Source organism: Glycine soja, chromosome 4 (assembly GCF_004193775.1).
Source record: "Glycine soja cultivar W05 chromosome 4, ASM419377v2, whole genome shotgun sequence".
Taxonomy (NCBI): domain Eukaryota; kingdom Viridiplantae; phylum Streptophyta; class Magnoliopsida; order Fabales; family Fabaceae; genus Glycine; species Glycine soja.
The window spans coordinates 18,229,190-18,250,892 of record NC_041005.1 but is presented as its reverse complement, the minus strand read 5'-3'; the positions used below and the strand labels follow the sequence as shown (position 1 = coordinate 18,250,892).

The window sequence follows — 21,703 nt, the reverse complement described above, 5'->3', positions numbered from 1 at the left end:
TGGACGAAGGGCTAACTGGTGTATGTGGTGCCTAATCACGTATTGAAAACCCTAAGTTGATTTTCGCTTAGTAAATTGAAATAGGGTTGGATTAAGTGGTTGACTGTTAGGGACGAATTCTCCATAACCCAGGATAAGAGAGTGGCTTCTGAATCAGAGGAAACAACCCGTTTTTAATATTAGTAGTTTCGTATTCCATTTTATTTGTTCTGCTCTTTAATTACCAAACAACCAAAGCCCCCCCCCCCCATCGTTACTGTTACTGCAAGTATATTATGAACATTTGGCTTGTCACTGCTCGTTGGGAAACGACCTAAGATCACTTCCTAGTTACTGCACTTTCATGTTTATTTGATTCGGGTACGGCCTCGATCAAATTTGGCGCCGTTGCCGGGGAGCAGTGTCCAAAGGTTCATAATAGCTAGCTAGTGTTGTGTGTTTAATCCTTTCGTGTTTTATGTTTAATTGTTAGTATTGTGTTAGTATGTGTGTTAGTGTTGTTTAGTATCCTGGTATTTTGTTTAATGTGTGTTCTGTTTCAGTTTTCCCATTAAGTGTTTCCCCTGTTTCAGTCTTGGGTGTTTTGCTGTGAAGATTGTGCTTGAAAACAGAGTAGTAGTAGAAATCAGCTTGCGGAAAAACAGAGTAGTAGTAGAAATCAATTAGAGACGGATTTTAGCGACCACCCATGCTGAATTATTTGGGATTTTTTGTTTTAGTAGCTAGGGTTGTTATTTTTGGCTGAATTTTTTTTGTGGTAACTTCTTTTAATCCATATTTTGTGGGAAAAATAGCTAGAGCCTTTAGTTTGGTCAGATTTGAAAGTTCCAAAAAACTAGCAAATTTTGTGTTTGTCAAAACTTCAAACGGCCATAACTTTTGCTCCGATTATCAGAATCGCAATTATTATATATGCATTTGGGGTAGAAAAAAATTTCCTACGCCGTGGCAGCCCTCCGTAGACCGGTTGAGGTCTCCATCGTCCAAAAAAAGGGATTCTGTCAAAAGTTTTTTATTTTTCAAGTTTTATTCACTTATTTTTCTTAACCTACCAATTTTAGATTTCATAGTTAGACTTTGAATTTTTGTCTGAAATTTTTTGTGCTATCTTCTCATCATTTTATAAGGTTGCTCACAAAATTTCAAGTCATTTGGATATCATTTGAGGGTAGCTGTAGTTCAAACCTACACCTTTATTTACATGACAAGGCAACTAGTTGTGTGCATGCTGAATGTAGTGTATGACTAGAGGCAATCCATCTGACTTACAACCCTTTGATCCTGAGATAGATAGGACATTTCATAGATTAGTTAGGCATCATTTTATACCTTTTGATCATTCTGAGCATTCCATAACTGGTGAATCTGTGCATTCTGTTATTGGTGATTTTGAACATCCTGATCTTGAGCATTATAATTTTGAGCATTCTGATTCTGAGCATTCTGATTTTGCACATTCTGAGAACATGGCACAACCTCCACCTCGTGAGAGGACTCTAAGGGAAATGGCTGCACCTGATTTCACCTATGAAAGCTTGTGCATCCAATACCCTGATGAGGATGTCCCATATGTTCTTAAAACTGGACTGATTCATTTGCTTCCAAAGTTTCATGGCCTTGCAGGTGAAGACCCGCACAAACATTTGAAAGAATTTCACATTGTCTGCTCCACCATGAAACCCCCAGATGTCCAAGAGGATCACATATTTCTGAAGGCTTTTCCTCATTCATTAGAGGGAGTGGCAAAGGACTGGCTGTATTACCTTGCTCCAAGGTCCATCACGAGTTGGGATGACCTTAAGAGAGTATTCTTAGAAAAAATTTTCCCTGCTTCCAGGACCACAGCCATCAGGAAGGATATCTCAGGTATTAGACAACTCAGTGGAGAGAGCCTGTATGAGTATTGGGAGAGATTTAAGAAACTATGTGCCAGTTGCCCCCACCATCAGATTTCAGAACAGCTTCTTCTCCAATATTTTTATGAAGGACTCAGTAATATGGAGAGAAGTATGATAGATGCTGCTAGTGGTGGAGCCCTTGGAGACATGACTCCTGCTGAAGCCAGAAATTTAATTGAGAAGATGGTCTCCAACTCCCAGCAGTTTAGCGACAGAAATGATGCCATAGTCATTAGAGGAGTGCATGAGGTAGCTACAAACCCATCTGCATCATCTGAAACTAAGAAGCTTGAAGGCAAACTGGATGCATTGGTTAACTTGGTAACCCAGCTGGCCTTGAATCAGAAATCTATACCTGTCGCAAGGGTTTGTGGTTTGTGCTCCTCTGCTGACCACCATACAGACCTTTGCCCTTCCATGCAGCAACCTGGAGCAATTGAGCAGCCTAAAGCTTATGCTGCAAATATTTACAATAGACCTCCTCAACCTCAGCAGCAAAATCAACCACAGCAGAGCAATTATGACCTTTCCAGCAACAGATACAACCCTGGATGGAGGAATCACCCTAACCTCAGATGGTCCAGCCCTCAGCAACAACAACAGCAGCCTGCTCCTTCCTTCCAAAATGCTGTTGGCCCAAGTAGACCATACATTCCTCCACCAATCCAACAACAGCAACAACCCCAGAAACAACCAACAGTTGAGGCCCCTCCACAACCTTCCCTCGAAGAACTTGTGAGGCAAATGACTATGCAGAACATGCAGTTTCAGCAAGAGACCAGAGCCTCCATTCAGAGCTTAACCAATCAGATGGGACAATTAGCTACCCAATTGAATCAACAACAGTCCCAGAATTCTGACAAGCTGCCTTCTCAAGCTGTCCAAAATCCCAAAAATGTCAGTGTCATTTCATTAAGGTCGGGAAAGCAGTGTCAAGGACCTCAACCCGTAACACCTTCCTCATCTGCAAATGAACCTGCCAAACTTCACTTTATTCCAGAAAAAGGTGATGACAAAAATCTACCTAACAATTTCTGTGCAGGTGAATCTTCTTCCACAGGTAATTCTGATTTGCAGAAGCAGGACATTCCCCCTCTTCCATTCCCTCCAAGAGCAGTTTCCAACAAAAAAATGGAAGAGGCAGAGAAAGAGATCTTGGAAACGTTTAGAAAAGTAGAGGTAAACATACCTCTGTTGGATGCAATAAAGCAAATTCCAAGATATGCCAAATTCTTGAAAGAGCTGTGCACTAATAAGCGGAAGCTTAAAGGAAGTGAACGAATTAGCATGGGCATAAATGTCTCCGCATTGATTGGTAAATCTGTTCCTCAAATTCCTGAAAAATGCAAAGATCCAGGTACATTCAGCATACCTTGTATTATAGGGAATAGTAAGTTTGACAATGCCATGCTAGATTTAGGAGCCTCTGTTAGTGTTATGCCTCTGTCGATTTTTAATTCTCTATCTCTAGGTCCCTTGCAGTCAACTGATGTGGTAATTCATTTAGCTAATAGAAGTGTTGCCTATCCTGTTGGTTTCATAGAAGATGTCTTAGTTAGAGTTGGTGAACTGATTTTCCCTGTTGATTTTTATATCTTGAATATGGAAGATGGATTTTCTCAAGGATCAGTTCCCATCATTCTAGGCAGACCCTTTATGAAAACTGCTAGAACTAAGATAGATGTTTATGTAGGCACACTGTCCATGGAGTTTGGTGATATAACTGTTCATTTTAATATTCTGGATGCTATGAAATACCCATATGAAGATCTTTCTGTATTTCGTGCTGAAATAATTGACCATGTTGTTGATGAATACATGACTGATCTTTATTCTAATCTGCATGCCTCTCACTCTTCATGCATTGAGTCTGAAATTGTACTTGATCATATGTCTGAATTTGATGCTGAGAGTGAATCTGAGAGTGATATTGATTGCATGCCTGGTGGTGGTGTTTTACCTCTTGAGATTGATTTTATAGAGTCAGATAGGACTAACCATGTTTCAGGAAGTACACATACCTCTGACTTTCTTTATGAGGTAAAGGCTGAGAAACCATCCCCTTCCACCACTGTCCATCCGACCACACCAGAATTGAAGCCTCTGCCATCGAATTTAAAATACGCTTACTTGGATGATAGCAAGAGTTTTCCAGTGATTATATCTGCCTCCCTTGCTGATGAGCAAGAGGAGAAGTTGTTGTCAGTTCTCAAGAAGCATAAGAAGGCTATAGGCTGGACCCTGGCGGACATTCCTGGTATTAGCCCATCCACATGTATGCATCGAATAAATTTAGAGGATGGAGCTAAACCAGTAAGACAGCCACAGAGAAGACTCAACCCGGTGATTCTTGATGTAGTGAAGAAGGAGATAACCAAGCTTTTGCAAGCTGGAATCATTTATCCTATCTCCGACAGCCAATGGGTGAGTCCCGTCCAGGTAGTCCCGAAAAAGACTGGCCTCACAGTGATCAGAAATGAGAAGGAGGAGCTGATTCCTACTCGGGTGCAGAACAGTTGGAGAGTCTGCATTGACTATAGGAGGCTGAACCAGGTTACCAAAAAGGACCATTTTCCCCTGCCATTCATTGACCAGATGCTTGAACGCCTGGCAGGTAAATCCCACTACTGTTTCCTTGATGGTTTTTCTGCTTATATGCAAATTACTATTGCTCCTGAGGATCAGGAAAAGACCACATTCACCTGCCCCTTCGGCACTTTTGCTTATAGGAGGATGCCTTTCGGCCTGTGCAATGCCCCTGGTACCTTCCAGCGGTGCATGATTAGTATTTTCAGTGATTTTTTAGAAAATTGCATAGAGGTGTTTATGGATGATTTCACTGTATATGGATCCTCTTTTGATGGTTGTTTGAATAGTTTGGAAAAAGTTTTGAATAGATGCATTGAAACTAACCTTGTTCTAAATTTTGAAAAATGTCATTTTATGGTTGAGCAAGGTATAGTTTTAGGCCACATTATTTCCAATAAGGGTATTGAAGTAGATCCTGCAAAAATTTCTGTTATTTCACAATTGCCTTACCCCTCTTGTGTGCGAGAGGTGCGATCTTTTCTTGGTCATGCAGGATTCTACAGGCGCTTTATAAGGGATTTTAGCAAAGTAGCCCTTCCATTGTCCAACTTGTTGCAAAAGGAGGTGGAGTTTGACTTTAATGACAGATGCAAAGAGGCTTTTGATTGCCTCAAAAGAGCGCTGACTACCACCCCCATCATCCAGGCACCCGACTGGACAGCCCCTTTTGAGCTTATGTGTGATGCATCAAATTATGCATTGGGGGCTGTTCTTGCTCAGAAAATTGATAAATTGCCCAGGGTGATATACTATGCTTCTAGGACTTTAGATGCTGCCCAAGCAAATTATACTACTACTGAGAAGGAGCTTCTAGCCATAGTTTTTGCTCTTAAAAAATTTCGATCTTATTTGCTTGGTACCCTCATTATTGTTTATACTGACCATGCAGCTTTAAAGTACTTGTTGAAGAAGGCTGATTCTAAGCCTAGGTTGATCCGATGGATGCTCTGGCTCCAAGAGTTTGACTTGGAGATCCGTGATAGGAGCGGAGCACAAAATCTAGTTGCTGATCATTTGAGTCGGATCGAACGTGTCTCTGATGCAGATTCACCTATTCAGGATGATTTCCCGGATGATCATTTGTATATATTGTATAGTATTTCTGACTCTCTTTCTACTCCCTGGTTTTCTAACATTGTCAATTATTTAGTTGCCTCTGTTTTTCCTCCCTTAGCATCTAAGGCCCAAAAAGATAAGATTAAAAGTGATGCTAAGAATTTTATTTGGAATGACCCCTACCTGTGGAAATTGTGCAGTGATCAGGTCATTAGACGGTGCATTCCAGATCATGAGACTGACTCAGTCCTGCAGTTCTGTCATTCTTCTGCACCGGGAGGTCATCTGGGTGTTCAAAGGACAGCTCGCAAAGTGCTTGATTGTGGTTTTTATTGGCCCACCATCTTTAAAGATGCGTGGAAGATCTGCAGCACTTGTGAGCAGTGTCAGAGAGCAGGAAATACACTTACATGGCGACAACAAATGCCTCAGCAACCTATGCTATTCTGTGAGGTGTTTGATGTCTGGGGTATAGATTTCATGGGTCCTTTTCCTGTCTCTTTTGGTTATGTTTATATTCTCCTTGCAGTTGATTATGTTTCAAAATGGGTGGAAGCCAAGCCCACTAGAACTAATGATGCTAAAGTTGTCGCAGACTTTGTCAGGTCTAATCTGTTTTGCAGGTTTGGAGTACCTAAAGCAATTGTTAGTGATCAAGGAACCCATTTTTGCAACAGGACAATGCATGCCCTGCTTAAAAAGTACGGGGTGGTACACAGGGTATCCACACCATACCACCCCCAGACTAATGGACAGGCAGAAATTTCTAACAGGGAAATCAAGAGAATTCTAGAGAAGATTGTGCAGCCAAGCAGGAAAGATTGGAGTACCAGGCTTGATAATGCTCTCTGGGCACATCGAACTTCCTACAAAGCACCCATAGGAATGTCTCCTTATCGGGTTGTCTTTGGAAAGGCATGTCATCTTCCAGTGGAAATTGAGCACAAAGCATACTGGGCAGTGAAGACTTGCAACTTCTCTATGGATCAAGCTGGCGAGGAAAGGAAGTTGCAACTGAGTGAGTTAGATGAAATCCGCCTAGAAGCCTACGAGAATGCCAAGTTCTACAAAGAAAAGACCAAGAAGTTCCATGATAGCATGATAGTTAAAAAAGACTTCATGGTTGGGCAAAAAGTGTTATTGTATAATTCTAGGCTTGGACTCATGAGTGGTAAGTTGAGGTCTAAGTGGATTGGTCCTTTTGTTGTTACTAATGTTTTTCCTTATGGTACAGTTGAGATCAAAAGCGACTCCACAAACAAGAGCTTCAAGGTCAACGGACATCGACTTAAGCCATTCCTCACGAACCCTTCTTTAGTGGACGTAGTGGTGGAAGAGACTTCCTTACTCCACCCTACTCTTCCTCCACCATGACTTAGGGAGTTTTTCTTTTCCTATCTCCTTCTTTGCTTTTATTACACTTGTCTGATTCTCTTTGATGATTTAATTGTTTTTAATCTTTTAATTGTGCTACATTGAGGACAATGTGTTGTTTAAGTATGGGGGGGAGTGTTCTTTGGTTTTGCTAGTTTTGTTGGTTTTGTTAATTTGTTAGTTGTGTTAATTTGTTAAGGTTGTTAGTTTTGTCGGATTTTCAGTTTAATATTTTGGGTCAATTTCGTGTGCACGTACGACTTTGCATGTTTTTCTTTGAATTATAGGATATGTTCAAGAAATGGGTAATTGTTTTGAAAATAAAAGTTCTTGACATTTTGTGACTTGAAATCCTTGATTCTTCTCTACATGTCATGATAGTTTTGAAAGCTCAATTTGAAAGTGATGATTTTACCTTTGTGAGAATTTGAGCCATCCATCATTATAATCATTTGGTGTGTTTTGCCCCATTGATTGCTTGCACAATAGCCTTGGCTTGATTCTTGTTGATGCATCCTAATTCACATGCATATTTGGAAATGATTAAGGCAATTTTGTTCTTATAATCTTCTAGCCAAATGGACTTACCTTGAATTAATTCCTTTGATAGCCCTTTTGAGCCTTGTTTCCCTTTCCTTGTTTTGAAGCTCACTACAAGCCTTAAGTGAAAAACCATGATATTACCATATCCTTAAGGAATTTTGGAGCTTTGGAATTGTTTTGGGAATAAGTGTGGGGGGTTTTTGTTTCATTGGACAACTTGTTTTGTTGGTTATGCTTCATGATGTATTTTGGGCCATACTTGATGTACATTGTATATTGGTTAAATGTTGGACATGCTGAATGAAATGTTGTTTCTCAAAGGCTAAAGAGAAAAAAAAATCGAAAAAAGAAAAAGAAAAGCAATAAAGTTGAGTGAATAAGATCTTAAATGGCACAAGAATGATGAAACTCTTGGTTCTACTCTTCATGTTTAATTTTTATCTTTACTTCTTTTTATTTTCTTATTTTTTTTTCTTAATATGCACTTATTCCCCTTTGCTCCTCTATTCCTTTGGGATTTAGCCACTTATTCCATATTTCTCCATACCTTGTCCTTGGCCCCATTACAACCTTAAAAGACCTTTTGATCCTCATGTGCTTGTGTTTATGGGTTGATTGTCAATTTTAGAATCTTGCCAAGTTTATGTGGTGTTTGCTTTCATGGGTGCTTTGAGGGTAAATAGTAGCCTAGACACTTGAGAGATAGAGTGTATATCTTGTGAGGCTTTATCACTTTTCATTCTTGAGCTGATTAACTATTTTGCCATGATTGGGTTGCTTGGATGATTTTCATGAATGTCTTGACTTTTTGGATCTCCTTATGTTAGATGTTACCCATTCCTTTCATTCCTTGATGTTCATTGAGAAATATGTGAATGTTTTTGTTTGTCTCCCTTTCATATCCTTGGATTTTGTTCTTTGTTTCATTTTGCCCAGGAGTGCAAAAGGCTAAGTATGGGGGGTTTTGATGTGCCATCATTTTCTTCTATTTTCTAAACCCTTTTTGCACCATTTTAATTATTGATTGGTCTTAATTGTCAATTAATTAGGCAGTTTTATTATTTGGGCTCATTTAGCTAATTTGATGTTTTTAATCTAATTTCAGGAATTAATGAAACATTGAGCTTAATCCGGATTTTGGTTGTGGACTTGAAGAGGGCAAATAAAGCAGCGCTTACCTTAGTTAATTTCTAATTAGGAAATTTCGCAATTTTATTTTATGTTGTTCAGTGTTTATTTCATTTTGGGCCAGAGTTTTGTAATAGGGCCCAGTGACTTTGAGTGACTCTTTTTAAATAGTTGCCTTGGGATTCGTGCAGGGCATTCTATTCTGTTATGCTATTTTCATTATTCAGAGCTTTGGTTTTAGGTTTTCACGTTTTTCTGTTCCCTTGTTACAGTTTTCGTTCTTAATGCAAATTTCCGTTTTCTGCTTCTAATTACGAGTTCATTCTTGCTTCTTCTTCTACTTTCATTTACGTTTCTGTTCATTTACGTTTCTGTTCATTTACGTTCTTGTTCATTTACGTTTCTGCTTCATGTTTCATTTGCGTTTTCTGTTTGAATCCATGGAAGGCTAGATTTTCTGGTGTTGTTTCCTTTTGAGGACGAAGCCCAACTCTCTTTGAGGTTTCGTTTGTAATGTGGTTTCCTGGCAGTTTTCCCTTCACCAGTTATCCCAATTTCGTGAATATTAATCAGTGCACGCTTCGTGTTCGATTAATTGCCTCTGAGCCTAATTTGCGTTCATGCTTAATGGACGAAGGGCTAACTGGTGTATGTGGTGCCTAATCACGTATTGAAAACCCTAAGTTGATTTTCGCTTAGTAAATTGAAATAGGGTTGGATTAAGTGGTTGGCTGTTAGGGACGAATTCTCCATAACCCAGGATAAGAGAGTGGCTTCTGAATTAGAGGAAACAACCCGTTTTTAATATTAGTAGTTTCGTATTCCATTTTATTTGTTCTGCTCTTTAATTACCAAACAACCAAACCCCCCCCCCCATCGTTACTGTTACTGCAAGTATATTATGAACATTTGGCTTGTCACTGCTCGTTGGGAAACGACCTAGGATCACTTCCTAGTTACTGCATTTTCATGTTTATTTGATTCGGGTACGGCCTCGATCATTTACCAAGGTTTTTGAATGTAATTAAATCAATTTTGAACTCAAAATTCCCCAAATGCACTCCCACTTGGTTCATTTTCGAAACTGCCCTACACTTGACCTCTAAAGTTCGCAAAACTTGTTTTCTAAATTCCAAGAGTTGTAGAAATCCATTTCATGCAAATTTTATATCAAATCCTATGTTTTAAAACATGAGGAACTTGTTTCCATGGTCAAAATCTACAGAAACCAAGTCCATATGTATAGTTCGTTCAAAATAGTGCAAGATCTATAGAAAAAGCACAAAACTTGAAATTTGAAAAAAAAAAATCAAATTTCCCTCCAATTTTGTGTGATATTTAGGTTATAAATAGATGTCTTGTGTGTGCATTTTTTCAACTTTGGTCATTTGAGAAATTGGACTTCAAAGTTCAGACCTCATTTGAGGCATAAAATTTGTGCCCCTCTCTCCTTCTCCCTCCATTCATCTTCTCCTACCTTCAAACTCTTATCTATGGCTTCCTATGGTGGTGAGCTTGTTCTTGACTCATCTTCTCCTTGAATTGGCATCTCCAATCACCTTTCCTCCTTCTCCATTCCGCTACCATTGATCTTCAAGAAGCAAATGACTCCATTGATGAAGAAGATTCAGGGCCTACAAGCTCTACATGGAGCTACATCAAGGGGGGCTCACATGTGGGTGTTTTCCCTCTTTTTTTCAAACTAACCACACTTAGGGACTTAAACTGATATAATTCTCCCTAGGAAGGGACCAATCACTAGAGCCATGAGCAAGAGGCTCCAAGAGGATTGGGCTAGAGCTGCTGAAGAAGGCCCTAGGGTTCTCATGAACCTCAGGGTAGATTTCTGAGCCCACGGGCCAAGGTTGGGTCTAATTATCTTTGTACATATTAGACTAGGATGTCATTATATTTGGTCCTTGTATTTAGGGCTCCATAATGTAAGGAGGGTACCCTAGAAATATAGGATTTTTCAGCTCTTGTATTTGGCACCTAGACTATTTTTTGTATTAGGGGTAGTTTTGTAATTTCACATGCACTAAGTGAATATTTGATGTGTGTTGGGAAATAAATTTAATTGAATTGGTAGAAGCCCAATCCTATTAAATTTTAGAGGGGGAGGTGAGCATTTGCTTATTACACCTCATTGACACATCATGTAGTCACACTTTGTGCATGTCCTTCATGCTTTACATGTCTCATGACACATAAACACACTTAGTGGAGAATCTTGAAATTGATCTTGGATTAGTGGGTTGAACCATAACTAAAATTCACTAATCATAATTAGTGAAATTTTGGCTCCAAAGTTTGGTTCCACAAATTCAATTTCAAATTCAAGTGAAATTAGAATTGAAATTAAAATTTCCCTCCAATTTTGTGTGACACTTAGGCTATAAATAAAGGTCATGTGTGTGTATTTTTTTTAAAACTTTGATCATTTGAATATTAAATTTTAGGTTTCAGAGCTCTTTTAGAGCATAAAATTTCGTGCTCTTCTCTCCCTCTCCCTTCATTCATCTCCTTTTTCCTCCAAGCTCTCATCCATGGCCTCCTATGGTGGTGAGTTTCTTCTAGACTCATCTTCTCTTTGAAGTGATGTCTCCTCTCTCTCTTCCTTCTCCATTCCGCTATCATTCATCTTCCAAGAAGTAAAGGAATCCATTGATGAAGAAGATCCTAGGCCTACAAGCTCCAATGGAGCTTACACCATAAACTCTCAATTAGTCTCTAATTAATTCTTACTTCTAAATTGATTTTAGTGTAATAAACTCATTTATTAATCTCTTCTATTAGTCTTGACTAAAAATAATCAAAGTGAATGAGAAATTAATTCTCATCCTCCTTAATTATTTGAACTAATAGTTTCTCACATGTAAAAATATTAATGTTATCAACTTCCTTAATCTGTCTAAATCTCTCTCTTTATCCTAAAAGCCTTTAATTACTAAACTATCATTAATGAGAGATTTCCTTATTTTGACTTTTTAAATTGTAGTTTACTTTTGTTGACTGATGGTTTGACCAAGACTTCTCTGCATTTAAACCATTTATCCCTAGACTCAAAACTTAACTCTAGGTCACTTAACTATCTAATGATGATTTTATCCCTTATATGCAAGATTTCACTAAGGATAATACTACCACACTGCATATCAACCAAACACATACAATTTTTACACAAAACTTCCCAATCTAAGAAAATTGGGATGTTACACCAGAAGTGACAATGACTAATCTTGTAACTTGTTGAAGTTAGTAAAACTTGATAGTTTGTCAAGAACTGGACATATTTTCAGTGGTTGAGACAAATCAGTATAATTTCATATGTCTTATCTTGTTTGTTTTTCTCTTTTGCACTTTAAATTGACTCAGAATTTGAATTTGATTTTTGCTTTTAAAAATCTCTATTTGTTTTACAAAATCTAAGGCTATCACCAAAATCGTTTTTGCAAAAATTTGATCTTTGCTCTTTTACATTTTTACTATTAGACAATAGTGTTGTTATTTTAGAAAAAGGTTTTAAAATTTGTAAAAATCACAATTCAACCTTTTTTCTTGTGATATTTGTCTTTCCATATCATTCATTGGAGACAATCATGCTCAAATTATACAATGATTAACTTAAATTTAAAAAATAACTATCCGAAACTAAACTGAAATAGTTTTATATTATATTATTTTTTCTTTAAAATATATAATTATACTATAAATTAAAATATTTATTTTTAAATTAAATTTATGTTATATTATTATTTTTAATATACTTATGACATACAATATCATTATAAAACATTATTTGAAATTTGATAAAAAAAAATATTAGTCCTTTAAGTATTTGTTATCTTTATATATATATATATATATATATAGGTATTTTTGTAAATATCATTTTTGATGTATAAATAAAGGTTAAATGAAAAATTATTTTAATAATGTGTCCATTCATTTTTGTCTTATTTACGTTTGCAAAATTCAAACGTTGATATCTCTTGTATAAAATGCTTTTATGCCTTTCTTATTTAAGTTTAATCCGTTGCCAACTTTTTGGTAAACTATTTAAATGGATTTATTAGCCATTCTATAACATTTTATTCTGATTTTAAAAATTGAAAGCTATCCTTAATTGATAGCCAATGGATTGTTCATTCTGCACAATATATAATGTGTGGCAATAGCTTGAATTTGTAGATATCAAGAGTTCTTCTCTACTTTTAGATTTTCTCTATTTCTTTCCTCTACTTTTCCTTTCTATTTTGTGTTGTTCTAGGCATTATTTGTGAGGTTCTATTGTGTTTTGACCTAGAGTGCACAAGTTTAAACACGCCGCTATGTAAATCTTGGGGGACAAAATCGGATATTGGATGGCATCGACGGTCTGCCAAAAATTTGCTTTCAGGATAGTGGTTATTACACCACACAACATTTCTTTATTCCTTTTTACATTTTTCCTTCCTACATTTCTAACAATGATTTTGTTTTTTTACTTGTCAAATTGAATAATTGTGATCATTTCCTCTTTAAGAAACAACCAAAAAAAATACAAAAGGTAAATCACTGTATACTATTTCTGTGAATACAGATAGGTTATATAAATGATAAAATGCATATATCAACTTTTAATTTTGATTTCTGGCAACTATCTTTGGGAATGACAAAAAGGAAGAGTAAATTAAATTCTTTTGATTTCAGTTTTTCACTATTATTATGTAATAAACATTGGCTTAAAAATAACGGTCAAATCCACACACAAAATTAATTTATTTGTAACTCCTTTTAGTTTGTTTGATTAATTCTTTTTCTTCTATTTCTTCATATTATTAATCACGTTAATATTACAGTCATGAATAACTAATTAATTCTTTTTCTTTTATTTCTTCATGTGATTTATTAAATAAGGGGAGTACTATTTTTCCTCTTTGTGTCTACAATTGCATTATGAAATTCTTCCTTAAAATATGATCGTCTCTATTTGATTTCTTTAGGAAAAATGTCCACTTTAAGCAAGAATTAATTGATAGTATTTCATTGGTACATAAAAGCACACCCTTCCCCTAAAAAAAATGATATTCTATTTGCTCTATTAGGAATCCATTAACGGTAAGTTCTTTTCAAATGGTTCTTATGCTCTATCTTTAATAATAAGATTTAATTTTCATTGAAACTTTATTTTTCTTCAAGGAAATCATTTCTTCATTTGATTAACCATATTAATAACATTGGATTGAAAATAACGCTAAAATACACACAAAATTAATTTATTCTGTAATTCATTTTAGTTTGTTTGTTTAATTTTTTTTATTTCTTCATGATTAAACACGTTAATATTACAGTCATGAATAACACATTAACTCATTTTAAGAATATGATTTATTAATGATATTGACGGTATTAATAATATGATTTATTTTGACAAAACGTTTGATTTAAATTATTATTTAATGCTTATTAACGTATCATTAAATCATTTTAAGACAATCGTATCATTTCATTATTTAATTAATATTTAAGTATTTTCATAATCGTTAACTTCAAAATTTAATTTAAGAAATAAATTAATTTAGAATGTGAAACGTTACGTTAATTTTTTCTTTATTAAAATAAATTACATCACTGATTTGTAATATTATACGAAAATATTTTTATTAAACAATCATATATAATAAAAAGGTAATATTCAATCACATATAATAAAAAGGTAATCTTTTTAATAGTATATGTATAAGAGGAGTAAATTTCATATTGTTTTTTTAACATTTTACAGTAGAAAATTTATGATTATGCAATACGGTTTTAAATAGATTAAAAGTTAAAAATTGCAAACACGATGTATATAAATATTTCTTTAGATTTTAAAAAAATATAAAGAAATATAATTTAAAACTTTTGAATCAGATAATTGCACAATTAATGTTATTATAAAAAAAATATAATTTAAAACGTTAATGTGATAAAAAAATAAAAATTTAATTTGTTAAATTTTAGCCTATTTTTTTGTCAACTAATGGACATAAATATAGCATAATTTTTAATATTTCTCATTTTTTTTATATGAAAATTTAAAACACATAATGTTTGAATACCGATTTTTATTAATTGCCATAACTTCATATTATTTTCCTATCAAAATAAAGGATATAAACTCTAGCAATTTTTATTCTCATATTGGAAGTGGTCAAAATTTCGAATAGGCATCGTCTTGATCTCCCATAATTAAAAACATCAATGAATTTGAATTTAAACATATAAATATAATTACAAATAACATGATATTAATATATGATATACGTTTAAATAAACAAATTCTATGTATCTTTATTTATAATGATAAAATAAAATTATTATATTAATAATTAAATTATATGATTGACGAAAAATTATTTTAATAATAAAGATATATCAGAGAAATTTAAATTTTCTTAATAATAAAATATTTCATATCTTTTCTAATGAAAACCTATTAACATTTTTTGCGTTAACAAAACAAATAATTTTAATATGATTTCAAATGTTGTTTATCGATAAATATTTTAAATTTAAATTAGGTACTATTTATTGTTTTCTATGACATATTTCTCATCTACTTTTTAAATATTTATTAGCATAATATTTTTTTTACTTTGGAACTTTTCAATATTGATTTATTGATCAAAAACATATTCCTGCAAATGTTTTCATTTTGTTAAACTTAAAAATATAATTCATCATGTATTCCTTCCTATAACCTCATGTATTAATACTTAATGTTGTTGCTAATATTAATCATGAAAAATTGTTATACAAAATTAAATTCATTTAACTCAATAATTTATTATCAAATTTACTATATTAAATTAATTTTATTTATATTTTAAACATGTGACAAATAATTGAAGAGTTAGGGATTTTTTTCAACAATTTATAATATTTTTTTAAAAAAATTAAATAATGATGAGTGACCTATTTATAACATAAATACATGTTTTGTTATATAATAACTCAATTGCTTTCTTATGATATATTTATTTTATTACATTAACTTATTTTGGTATGTTTTATATATTATATGTCACAATAAATAATTCAATAAAAAAAATACCTACATTTTTTTAGATGATTCTTGTTTATATTAAAAAAATACATAAAATATCATTCTATATATATAAACAAACTGTTAATTCCATACATCATAAGGGTAAAAAAACTAGTAATTAGTTAATATTTCTTAACTACGTTAGAGAACTTAATAGTTAGTCATTTAATAAATCGTTTTGGTACAGGACAAAGATAATACCAAACAATTATAACAACATCTCAAATACTACTGAATAGTGATCTAAATAGCAAGTGCTAATGAAATAAAAATTATCGATTAGAGTTTAAAACTAATTTATTTTATGTAATATTGATCTAAGTAGTTTGCGTCTAATTTAATTCATTTTTGTATTTTAAATTATTCAAAATATTATTTATAAACTATATTATTATAAAATAAATCATTTTTATTTACATAACTCTTTCTCTCATTTTTTTAAATTTAATTAGCTATTTATATTTGTGTAAATAAAAATATTTAATTTTATAAATAGATATATTGTGAATATACATCAAAATAGAAATAATCCATGGAACGGATGGATGAATATCTTGCAAGTTATTTTAAAAAAGAAATCTTAATGTCACTTTTAATTCATAATATTTTACAGTATTTTCATCTTCGTACATTAAATTTTAAAAGTATTTTAATCCTTTATATTGTTTTTGTATTTTTTTTCAATTTTTTGTTAAAAATATTAATGTTCAATTAACTTTTAAATTTTAAAAAATAATCAAAATAATACATTTAAAAAATATAAAATACCAGAATAAAACTTTTAAAACTTAATGTATCATAGTAAAACAACTATAAAATATAATAGATCAAAAGTGACATTAATCATTAAAAAAATAATTAACTTTACATAATGATGACTAAAAACTACCACTATTTTTATTTTATTTTTAAAAAAATAAACTACTAAAAGATTTATCATCTCATCCAACCTTTTTCAGACCTAAAAAGGTAAAAAAATGCATCATCACACAAATCAAACGATCTAAACAGATAATCTTGTTGAAATCACCAAAAATTTTATACTATTCACGACATTCTATCCAACTATAATATTGGAAATAAAAACACGAGAGATCGAAACAAAAATTGTCTTCAATGAAAGACAAAAACATGACTCTAACTCACCAATTAACACAAATATGAACAAGAAAGTCATCATCTTTCTATGAGATCTACAAGCAAGACCTCAACTATGCACAGTTAGGTTGAACAAGTACAGGATTTTCCATTCAACATCTACAACTGGGTCGGACGAAGACGAGCACCGCAACTAGAGACTAAACAGTTTGTTTCATTGGAAGATTATTATGACTGACCCGACCAGTCAAAGCTCAGCCACAACCAAAGCGCTATCGATCTTCTTCGTTGCCTTTGTCAACGCGTTGTTGCCAACAACGACATGAGCCAATTGTTGTCATTAGGCGAGATAGTAATTTTAACTGCATATGGAGGTTGCAACAATCTTTTTGAGTCGATGGTGAGAGATGGAGTGGTGGAAGGAGGAGAGACCTGACTCGTTGTGTTTAGAATAATTGGTGAATGAAATTATTATCACTAATAATAATAATAATATCAATAACAACAATAATTATATGAGAGTAAAAATTGTTGTTGTTAGTGATTTCAAATTCATCTTTTTTTATTTACTTAGTGATTTTTAATATTTTAAATAAAAAATAGTAACGATTACGATATTAACTTAACTACTTTGTAATTTAAAACACCAATAGACACTAACATTTCTAATGGAAAATTTTAGAAAAAACTAAAATGATATAAAAGTTCAAAATGATTAAACCATATTTTAAAATCATAAAAGATAATAAAACTTTAAAAATTTAATTTACAAAAAAAAAAAAATAGAAGAAAAAAAAGAAGAGAAATGGTTCACTTGTAGCTTTTACTTTCTTTTCTTTTTCTTTTTCTTTTTTTTGTGCCCCGCATCTGCGAGTGCGCGAGCCTCCCTCTCTACCGTCGTCACTACTTCTTTACCGCTTGGGGCGTCACTCTCCCTCTGCTTTACCTTTTCCATCCGTTTAGAGGTTAGAGTTTCATACGTTTGGATACGGCAATTTACCGGAGTAATATATTATTTAAACCGTTTGGATAAATCAATTAAAACTTTTTACTTTTGTAACTAACTAAGTCAGGAGAATTTCAAGTTCGTAGTAAAAATATAAAGAAATTAAAAGTTCCTCACTTCTCTATCTCTCGCAGCAACGCTCGATCTTTCTCGTTACACACTCGATCCCTCGACTCGGTGCTCGTTGCTCACTTTCTCTGTTCATCACAATCTCTCTCTCACTCATTGGTAGGTTCTCTCTCTCTCTCGTTGCACACTTTTTTATGTCATTGATTTATTTTTGGTTTCATTGATTTTGAGACTACCTGTATGTTTTGCCTATATGAACAAGCACATTACATTTATACGTTTCTGAATTTGGTTCCAATGTTTAGTTAGAGTTTAGTTGGATTTTGGTTTTATGGGGTTGGAGGAGACTGAATTTGGTGAAATAGGTCGTGGCTTTTTCTTGGTGGCTGTGGGTTTCGATGGGTTTGAGGTTGACCTAGGTGGTGAGCACAATGTGTTTGTGAATATGCATGAAAGAGAAAGAAAGAAATAATTGATAGATTGATGGTGTGGTGGTCTTAGTCTTCAGAGAGAGAAGGACGAAGGAGAGTGTGAACTTGTCAATTATGGTTTAGGGGAATGAGTGCGACAGTGTGAGGTTATGATATAATTAGAAAGAGAAGGGTGAGTTGGTTTATTGTCAATACTGGTTAGGATCCAGTCACTCCAGAAGCTTCACTCATGATGAAGCTGTTTGCTTTTTGATGGTGTTTAAGGTGAGGGGAATGGGGGTTTATGCACTGTGGTTTATATGTTTATTTAGCTTTCCAGGTTTAGAAAAGCTTCTTGCTGGTGTATTATTAATTTCTTAGTTGGTTATAGAGACCTTTTAATTGCTTTGTTTGGATGCACAAAAACGCTTTTTCTTAGATGCTTCTATATTTATTGAGGATAGAGAATCATGTAATTATTGGCTTTTTCTTTCTTGAAATTTTTATATTTTGTTTGTATTGATTTGTTTGTTTTGTTCCTATGTTTACCATTGTGATCTAGAACCCACGTTTACTTCTACTGTGGATAGCATGCTACATTGTATCTATTTTTTAGGAATCTTACCTCATATCTCCTTTTTAGGATAACAAGTTATTTATGACTCGTCTCAATATGAAGTCTCTGTAACTTTTTGGTATCCATTAGCAAAACAACACTCCTGTTTGTGACACAATTATATCAACATCTCTGCTTTCTGTCTTGCATGAATCTTTTTCCTGGGGTTGCAGCAGGTTGCAATTACATTGATTGAATATCATGGCAATAGAAGAGTAAAGAAGACAATCATTGATCCATTATTTTGGTTTACCTAGTTGAATCCTAAATATGAAATTACTAACCCCATTTGATTAGGTGTTTAATTTTGATGTCAATAGACCAACATGGAAGCATATGAAAATATTTATTTGGTTTTTGTTTTAGTAATAGGACCAACCCAGGTTTTATTCTACAAGGTTTTGTTTTATTCAATTAGTTGTGGAATTGAATAATTAGTAAATTCCAACTATTTACCAACATTATAACTATGTTAGGTTTGTCCTTGTGTTGAACAATATTTTTCATTTTAATTCTTACATGAAAAAGCTTTATAATTTTGTTTTTGATTTTACATATTTTTTTAATATTTTCATTATATTTGACAAAAAAAAATGACCAATCTCAAGAATAATAATGGGGGGACTGTTTTGGTTTTACCAGTTTGGGCCCTTGGAGATATTCTATTTGTGTGAATTTAGGTTAATTTTCCTGTCTACTATTTTATAGATTTATCAAGCTAGCTATGTTCCCTCAAGTGAGAAATTTTAAGCAGTTGCATGCACATGCTTTAAAAACTTTTGAGGCTTGTTGACTCTCTTCACTGTCAGGCTCTTAAGAACAGGTGAGGAACAGATAATCTAGCAAGCTCAACACATTACACACATATCAGGGTAAAAAGTGTTATGCAGCCTACACTGCAACATGGCATTTCCATTAATTCTTTTTTTAAAGTATTGAAGTCCAAATAAAAGACTTGTTCTTAGAGGGAGTTTTGGATTTCCACAAGGTTTTGTAAAGAAAACTTCTTCTTATTCAAGGAATTGAAAAAAGATGTACATGAAATCAACAGTATTTAACGTTAACAAGGATGGAGTTGTTTGTATTGTATCTTTCTAATTCTCTATTCTAACTCTTTGGGGGATGCCTTAAGTGAAGCCTCAACGGTGGTGTTTAGTCTCACATTGTCTAGAGATATAGCTTAAATAGAACTTATAAAGCTTGGACATTCCTCTTCTTATAAGTCAGTTTTGTGGGGTTGAAGTAGGTCCTAAGCCCAACTTCTAACACTTATTATAATTCTATACGTAAATACCTTGTAACGATCACAAGACAACGGAATTGTGTGACCAACTAATTTTTTATCTTGCCACAACTGATTCATTCTGTTGTTTGGTAGTTGTTATCACAGGCAAACCAGCCATAATTGATTAATTTCACATTATTTGAAATTTTCCAGTGTTATTTATTTGTATTTCAGGTTGTGTTTTTGTCCATAGAAAACATCATGAATTTTGCAGCATCATTGTGCAGAAGATTGAATATCAAGGAACTCGCGACAAATGTTCCTGTGTATAAAAGCACCAGTGGTATAACTTCATGATCCTATATTGGCTATTGTATAATGTATTTCAAAAGTAATTTACTAGACTGATGGTTTGTTGACCCCACTATTTTATTTTTAGATGTTTCTGGAGAAGGTTTGAGTTTCACGTTCAGGCGTTGGGCTTCCAAAAAGACTGCTGGTTCCACAAAGAATGGACGGGATTCAAAACCCAAGAACCTTGGAGTGAAGAAATTTGGTGGGGAGGTATTTGTTTTGTTCTGAGTATTAATTTTATTCCATGCAGTTAGAGGAAGGCAGAACTGGACCTGGATGTTCTGGACATGTTCCATTTACTCATGATGTAACACTTTTCTTACTATGCAGAGGGTGATACCTGGAAATATCATTGTTCGACAGCGTGGCACTCGTTTTCATCCAGGAAACTATGTTGGACTTGGGAAAGATCATTCTCTGTTTGCATTGAAAGAGGGATGGGTGAAGTTTGAACGGAACAAGTTGACTGGTCGCAAGTGGGTGCATGTTGAGCCTAAGGAAGGTCATGTTCTCCACCCTCTGTATGCAGCAGATGCTTCTGCATCTGAACTAAAAGTTGCTGTCTAAGTCTCATCTGTCATCAGTATCATCCATGATAGAAATTTTTATTTGGTCACAAAATTCAGCTTTACCTTCTTGGTTTATCTGAACTTCTAGATGTTCAACCTCTGCCTTAATTTATACCATCTTTAATTGAAAAACTAATCAGTTGTTTTGGTACATCCTCTTCCATTGGAAGCATTTAAAAGATTGAGTCCCGAAGGCAAGATTAGTTGGTACTTCAGCATGCTGGAGAGTTGCTCCTTTTTGTATTTGTCAAATTATGCCTGATTATTAGAACTGTAATTGGTTAGGGAGAGTGCTTGATCAAATTTTGATCGGATCATGTAGGAATAAGGTTCAATTTTACCGATATGTTCAACTACATTCATAAAAGCACTTCTACCTGACACATCGTTAAACTTATGTTTCCGTGTGACCTTTTCATGAATTCTCAAAACTTATTTCACTCCATCCCCGTACGTGTAGAGAATCCATTGCTATCTCAGATGTGCTTCCAAAGGCACTGGGGTTAGCTAGCTAATTTGTAATCAATTATTTAGCTACCATTTACCCTGGTTAAATAATTTTAGAACTATGTCTTAAAGTAAATCGATAGATGATTGACTTGATAATAAGATCATGGATCTTATAAAGCTAGACAAGATCCTCTAGATTGGCCATACTTTCTTTATTTTAAATAAGGTTCTTAATATATAAAGCAT

At 33.7% G+C, this 21,703-nt stretch overlaps 1 protein-coding gene and 1 non-coding gene across 3 annotated transcripts; one reads left to right on the top strand and one right to left on the bottom strand.

The window, feature by feature from the left end:
• Positions 1 to 1,844: 1,844 nt before the first annotated feature.
• LOC114411038 lies at positions 1,845 to 1,951 on the bottom strand. The gene has a single exon (XR_003666423.1). It is a non-coding gene; the product is annotated as a small nucleolar RNA R71 (small nucleolar RNA).
• A 15,640-nt stretch (positions 1,952 to 17,591) lies between these two features.
• On the top strand, positions 17,592 to 21,452 carry LOC114409481 (50S ribosomal protein L27-like). 2 transcript variants are annotated; one of them, XM_028372962.1, is made up of 5 exons: positions 17,592 to 17,723; positions 17,899 to 17,992; positions 20,298 to 20,427; positions 20,524 to 20,648; positions 20,769 to 21,452. In XM_028372962.1, the coding sequence occupies exons 3-5, from the start codon at positions 20,346 to 20,348 to the stop codon at positions 21,003 to 21,005; spliced, it is 444 nt and encodes a 147-aa protein (XP_028228763.1). In that variant the 5' UTR covers positions 17,592 to 17,723; positions 17,899 to 17,992; positions 20,298 to 20,345; the 3' UTR covers positions 21,006 to 21,452. The 2 variants fall into 2 exon arrangements, with proteins under 2 accessions (XP_028228763.1, XP_028228762.1); XM_028372961.1 differs by having other exon boundaries at positions 17,593 to 17,723; positions 20,319 to 20,427.
• Positions 21,453 to 21,703: the final 251 nt, after the last annotated feature.

Bases quoted from the DNA above. Each gene is read 5' to 3' on its own strand.
- LOC114409481 (XM_028372962.1), top strand. From the start codon at position 20,346: ATGAATTTTGCAGCATCATTGTGCAGAAGATTGAATATCAAGGAACTC. The intron at 20,428-20,523 runs GTATAACTTCAT...TTTTATTTTTAG, and splicing joins TGTGTATAAAAGCACCAGTG to ATGTTTCTGGAGAAGGTTTG. The intron at 20,649-20,768 runs GTATTTGTTTTG...CTTACTATGCAG, and splicing joins TGAAGAAATTTGGTGGGGAG to AGGGTGATACCTGGAAATAT.